Here is a 6,227-nt window from a genome sequence, read left to right as displayed (position 1 = left end):
AATAATAATAGCCCCCACAACAACGTCCCATGTGGCGCTGTGCATCTCTCTGAGATGAAAGGAAGTAACAGATGCTAATTATGAACATTGGGATGACAGGGCATGATGTTATCATCAGGTTAATATTTTGCTACCTGCACTGGAAACACTAAACTGAATATTAGGGTTACTTGAAGGCTACTTGATCTGGAGCTTGCCCAGGAACTGGATTTATGGAGCTTATAAAAATTCTATTAATCTGTTTACCTGCTTTCTGGCGCCAGCTTGATTCCTAAGATCTTGGGTCAGATCATTTAACATTAAGAAAGGCGTTGTAGTTCAGGGATGTGAAACGCAATGAAAGTTGGAGAAATCCAGGTTGGATTCATCGTGTTTGTCTCCAGCTGTGGAAAAGAAGTTAAGCCTAGAGAAAGCATTCTTCCCTTTGTTTTTTGTAGCTCTTGAAATGTTGGCTTCAACTGGGAAAACATGTACTTTGTATTTTTTTCTATGATACGGGGTGAGATTTTTTTATTGGAAAAATCAGAAATGTAAATCATAAACAAACCTTCAGGCTTCTGGATTTTCTGTTGAAAACACAAATAGAAAACTTACTTGGTGGTTCATAAGCCAGAGATCAAAGTTCTGCTTCAAAGCAAAGAATCATTTAGGTTGGAAACGACCCTTCAGATCATGAAGTCCAACCTCTAACTTAACACTGCCAAGTCCATCAATAAACCATGTCCCCAAGCCCAGCCGTGTCCATGTGTCTTTTCAATACAACCCAGAAGCATCCCTGGTGCTTCATATTGGTGAGAAATTTTCTACCTACTCCGTTACAAGTTAACTTATTTCACCTCTTTTTATTTCAATGTGTGGGACCTCACCCGAATTCCCAGAATGCTGGAACCCAATTCATAGGTGTCAGATTTGCATGAAAGGAAAAAAAATCCCAGGGCCTTCGCTTATGCAGATATGACTACGTAAAAATGCATTCCTTGGCGGCACTTATGCTCATGCCATTGTTAATTTTGCCTTGGGTTTATTGGTGGCATAAACAGGGAACAAAGGGAGGGATGACTCGTGCAGAGACTGTGCATCAGAGCAGGAAATGTAATTTGTGTTTTCAGGACACGAGCCTGGTTTGATTCAGCCGCCTTTCCCCCGGCTCTCGCTCCTCCCTTCTCCTCTTTGTTGTGCTGGAAAAGCATCACCTCTTTCGGCAGGTTATTCACTTGGTGGTAAGTCCTTTTTAGTAGCTGTCTTGCCCTTAGCCCAAGGCTTTCTCAGTCCAAATCATCTGTCTCTTCCCTGGGTTCCCTGTGTAAGTGAAGGAAGTCTGCGTGCCACAGTAATTATGGTCTGCAAAAAGTTGCCAAGAGTCCTTCCTGGACGGTGTTTTCAAAGGCACCGCGGGGACTTATGCATGCAGCTCCCATGGAAATGAAGAGTCCCTTGGGCTGTCACTTTGGTGGTCTCAACTGCCATCTTTTTCTGGTTTAGCTGGCCTGGATTTGCAATGGGCAGGCAGGGACGCCTGGGCATCATGCATGGGGATTCGCAGTGCAAGGACCATGAGCGGCCCATGCACAGGGTGTCCTCCAAGGGTGGTGAGATGTTGGTGTAAGACAAGGTGTCCTCTGCTTATTCTGAGGGGGGTGAGCCCCTGGCCCAGGTTGCCCAGAGAAGCTGTGGCTGCCCCATCCCTGGAGGGGTTCAAGGCCAGGTTGGATGGGGTTTTGAGCAACCTGGTCTAGTGGGAGGTGTCCCTGCTCAGGGCAGGGGAGTGGAACTAGATGGTCTTTAAGGTCCCTTCCAACCCAAACCATTCTCTGATTCTATGTTTCTTTGGCCTGCCAGGGGCTTTGCTAGTTCGGCACATTGCATCAGGATGTTGCTCCTCACGGAGCCCACAGGTAAGCCAGATGTCCTGGCAGTGCCAAGCAGCGATGGCAGCCCCACAAAGCGAGGACAGCCATTCCCGCTGGCGCGAAGCTGCACGTGGCTCGGCCAGGGCTGGGAGGCAATTAGAGCATCACCCAGCCAAACCACCTCACTCCCCTAGGGCACTTATTCACTGTATAAAAGCTCTACCATCGTGGGGCTCTCTTAGGCACTTCTCTCCGGTTGTTCTCACTGATGAAGTGGGTAAGTCTGGCTTTTAATGGAGCTCCTGAAATGCTATTTTATTCCTGGGTGGCCAGAGCAGGCAGAGGTCCTGCCTGTGTACTCGCGGAGAAGCATCTTCTAGGGGATGCTGCCTTCAGCATCGGCATGTGTGGCTCCAACAGTGGGAGCATCTCCTCCGTGCTAAACTGAAGAATATTGGGAAAGCACTTCCAGATGGACTGTGAAGTCAGGAGTAGGATTTGGGGGCTTTTCTACGTTTTCTGTTAGATCTAGTCCAAAGGAGGCTATTGACTACGGGAAGGGCTCGACGCTGCGGGAGTCAGAGATGAGCTTGCACATGGAAAGGCAACTCCTCGAAAGGAAGTGGTATGGAGAAATTTGCTGCTATTTTCTGGAATTTAAACAAAGTGACTTTTCAGATAATAAGAAGAAGGTGACCAACTTCAGTGTCAATGTGAAAGTCAGCAGAGAGACTCTCTAGCTGAGTCTGAACATGTTAAAATTTCTATCTAGGGTAACAATGATAAAAATAGGTCTGAGATGCAAACAACCCCCTGGATGCAAATAATCCCTCTATTTTAGAAATTTTTTATCTTGATAAGCATCACCAGATACTTTAGCATTGTATATCTAGTAGTAGCAATTACTATAGTTGTTTTTCAATTGGCTGTTTTATTAGTCAAATATTATTATAATTGTAGTGATAAGTTTTCCTAATGACAATAACACACAGCATTGTTATTGTTAATAGTCACACAGTGATAGGCTTTTGGAAGATAAAACTATAATTATAGACAGAACAGGGGGTGTTCAGAAAATGCAGTTTCTTTACAGTCATTTAATTATATACCTCAATTGCCCAACAATGTCAAAATGAAAAAAACCTTTTCAATCAGAGTATTTTTCACGTCAGTGGTTCCAGTACCTGTTCTGCTCAAAATAATCCTGTTAAAAACTCAGAAAACTCCCTGAAACTGGGGTTTTCTGGAGCATGGAATGAAGTGGCATGTTTTCTCCTGTGACTTTCAAGGCCAAGGCAAAGTGAGATGTTTCACAGAGGCTTCAGGAAGAGAGTGTGGACCATGGTGCCACCCGATCCCTTCCCCAAAGATGAGGTCTCTGCTAGACTCCCCTCTGTGCTGCTCGCACAGGGGCTGCCAGGATGAGGTTTCACCATCAGAGCTGTTACACCAGGCAGTTCAACAGCAGGTCTTTGGGTTACCACAACAAAACCAGGGCACTGTGGCTTGGTATGCCAGTAGCGCAAGACTGGAGGCTGCTTTAAATGGGTGTAATTCTCTCAACTCATTGAAACTTGGCCAGCTGAGATTCTGCCTTGATAGCTTCTCCTTTCCTACTATGGCTTCACCAAATATGTAGAAACCATCCTTTTCTATTTCCTTTTTTCTCTTCCTTGAAGATTTTCAAACAATATTATGAAGTTGGGACTGCATGGCTCGCAGAAGCAGCGAAGCTGGTGAGGGGTCTGGAGAATAAGTCTTATGAGGAGCGGCTGAGGGAGATGGGGGTGTTCAGGCTGGAGAAAAAGAGGTTTCTTGCTCTCTACAACTACCTGAAAGGAGGTTGTAGAAAGGTGGGGGTCAGTCTCTTCTCCCAACTAACAGGCGATAGGAGAAGAGGAAATGGACTCAAGTTGCGCCAGGGGAAGTTTAGACTGGATATTAGGAAAAATTTTTACACTGAAAGGATTATCAAGCTTTGGAACAGGCTGCCCAGGGAAGCGGTTGAGGCACCATCCCTGGAGGTATTTAAAAGATGGGTAGACTTAGTGCTTAGAGATATAGTTTAGTGATGGTTTTTGTCAGAGTTAGGTTGATGGTTGGACTCGATGATCTGAAAGGTCCCTTCCAACCTTGGCAATTCTATGATTCTATGATGCTATGGTAGCGAGCTTAGAGTCTGTAATTGCTGGTGCCAGCCCTGTGGGAGCATGAATCGGCAGGCAGGCAGGCAGGTTGTACATGCTGCCACAAACCTATCCTTACCCTCTGCTTGCTAATTTAACCTCAGCTTGGGTTTGCCCACATGAACTGCAGCCACACCTGAGTATTACAGCATGGACACACCTTTAATTTTGGCTCGCCTTTCATCTCCAGTGCCTGGGAGTTGCAGAACATCCCAGTGGGGACACAGGATTTTTTCCAGGTAGTGAGGCAGAGGGTCACAATGTCACTTCTCCTTGGTGAAATGCTTTGATGGACACTTAGCCAGTCTTTGAAGGGCAGCATGAAAGGTCCCCAGTTTGCCTGGCTCCAATCCTTGACTGTTTCTGGGCTCTTAAGGGAAGGATGTGGGGGCATGAGCTGAGAACAGACTCTCCTCTCCTCACCTGGGTAATCACAGCCTGGTCTTGAGTCACTGAGAGCTTCTGACCTTCAGGAGAGCCAGGGTGTGGGCTCCACCATGTGGAAATGCCTGTGGGGAAACTCCGAGTCCTACATCACCCAAAATAGCCGATGCCTATGTGAACTGTCTGTCTTTTTCCTGCTTCTTTCAGGCATAAGCACCTTGCATGACCATGCACTATTATGGGGAGCGGTATAAATACCTGTACCTGCCGGAATCAGGCTACATCACCGAAAGCATCCAGCAATGCACGCCCCAGTCCAGTGCATGCAGTACCACATGCCACCCAGTCAGTGTGATCAAGAGCCCGATGCCGAGATGCCAAAACTACACGCAACCTTTTACTTACGTGTGCTCACAGCCAAGCATGACCCAGACATCCCTGTTGCCTTGCCAGCCCTACATACAGCAGTGTGTCCTGGTGTACCCTGAGCCTTGCGAGACCACTCGCCTTCTGCCCTGCAGGAAGCCCAGCCTGAAGCTGAGCACAATGCAGAGTTTCCAGCCCTGTGAGACCAGCCGCCCTGAGAAAAAATGTACAGCCAAAAGCCTCCCACCCTGCGCACCCAGGTGCCCTGAGCCCGGTAAACTCAAGTTCCCACCATGTGGGATCAAGTACTCATCCTCCTGCAAGAACGAAGGCAGGTCGCAGAAGATCTCCAGATGCGCGTCACAGCGGTATAACGTGGACCTCCGCTCCCCGCAGGGGCTGACCAGCTGCTATTCCCCGCCACTGCGGGGAGTCACTGAGTGTCCCCCACAGCAGTGCATAACGCAGTCTTTCCTGCAGGAGTACGTGAGTGGGTTTCCCCAGGAGAAGTGCATGAAGGGCTACCCGACGCAGGAGTGCGTCACCACTTACTCCTCACAGCAGTGCATAACCAAGTGCCCACCGCAGACGCACGCTCCCAAGTGCTCCTCTGGGCAGGGGATAAAGGAGTGCTCCTCGCAGCAACATGCAACCAAATGCTCGCTGCCACAGGAGGGAACCAAGCATAAGAGCTCGTCGACACAACATCTAAGCAAGTCCAAGTGCCTCTACCCACGGGCCACCCAGCACTCTCACCAGCATCATGCCGGGGGAGTGAAACGTTCAAGCCACACCAAGAAGAGCCGCTGTGCTTCAAAATGGCTCTGCTAAAGGAGATAAAGAAGGAGTTGTAAAAACAGCAAGCTATGTAGCAGAGGTCTGAGATTATTTTTCTCCCCCTGCTCCCATTCTTAACTCCCAGAGAAGCGTTAGCCTTATTTTACCCTTCATTGTATCCATGTTAAACTCATAGAGCATGTTCCCTTTCTTTTTTTGACCACACTTCAGTTATTCCTGCAACAAAAAAGATGTTAGTGAGAAGCAAAGTAACTCTGAGCAGGTGCTCAGGCTTTCAACGTCAAACCAATACAACTCTGTCACCATGTTCACATCCCGAGAGATTTTTACTGTAACTAGATCAATTATATTTGCCGGTTGTACCAGTCATATTAAACTCAGGTTGCAGCTGGATTCCTGCTCTCTGTCTGATTTATTTTCCCATTTTAAAATCTGCTTCTAATATCTACTACTGGAAAAAATTATTCCCTGTTGCTATATCACTCCTTTCTGTAAAATAAGGGCAGTAACGATGTGTTTAGGACTAGATTTACCATCTATGGGAACAGATCTTGGTTTTGAAAAGTCACCCAGAGAGGTAGTAAAAGCAGCAGCGCAGGGTGGTATTTAGAAGAAGGCTTGACTAAAGTAACGATACGCATTA

General features: G+C 47.2%; 1 protein-coding gene across 1 annotated transcript; it reads left to right on the top strand.

The window, feature by feature from the left end:
* Nucleotides 1-4,648: 4,648 nt before the first annotated feature.
* On the top strand, nucleotides 4,649-5,617 carry LOC128901178 (uncharacterized). Its single transcript, XM_054183016.1, has one exon. It carries the CDS (start codon nucleotides 4,649-4,651, stop codon nucleotides 5,615-5,617), a length of 969 nt encoding a protein of 322 aa, XP_054038991.1.
* The last annotated feature ends 610 nt before the right edge of the window (nucleotides 5,618-6,227 follow it).

This window comes from Rissa tridactyla, chromosome 23 (assembly GCF_028500815.1).
Source record: "Rissa tridactyla isolate bRisTri1 chromosome 23, bRisTri1.patW.cur.20221130, whole genome shotgun sequence".
NCBI classification, from domain to species: domain Eukaryota; kingdom Metazoa; phylum Chordata; class Aves; order Charadriiformes; family Laridae; genus Rissa; species Rissa tridactyla.
The sequence above is the reverse complement of the archived record's forward strand: the minus strand, read 5'-3'. Positions and strand labels throughout refer to the sequence as shown.

Coding starts and splice junctions, on each gene's coding strand:
- LOC128901178 (XM_054183016.1), top strand. CDS start 4,649: ATGCACTATTATGGGGAGCGGTATAAATACCTGTACCTGCCGGAATCA.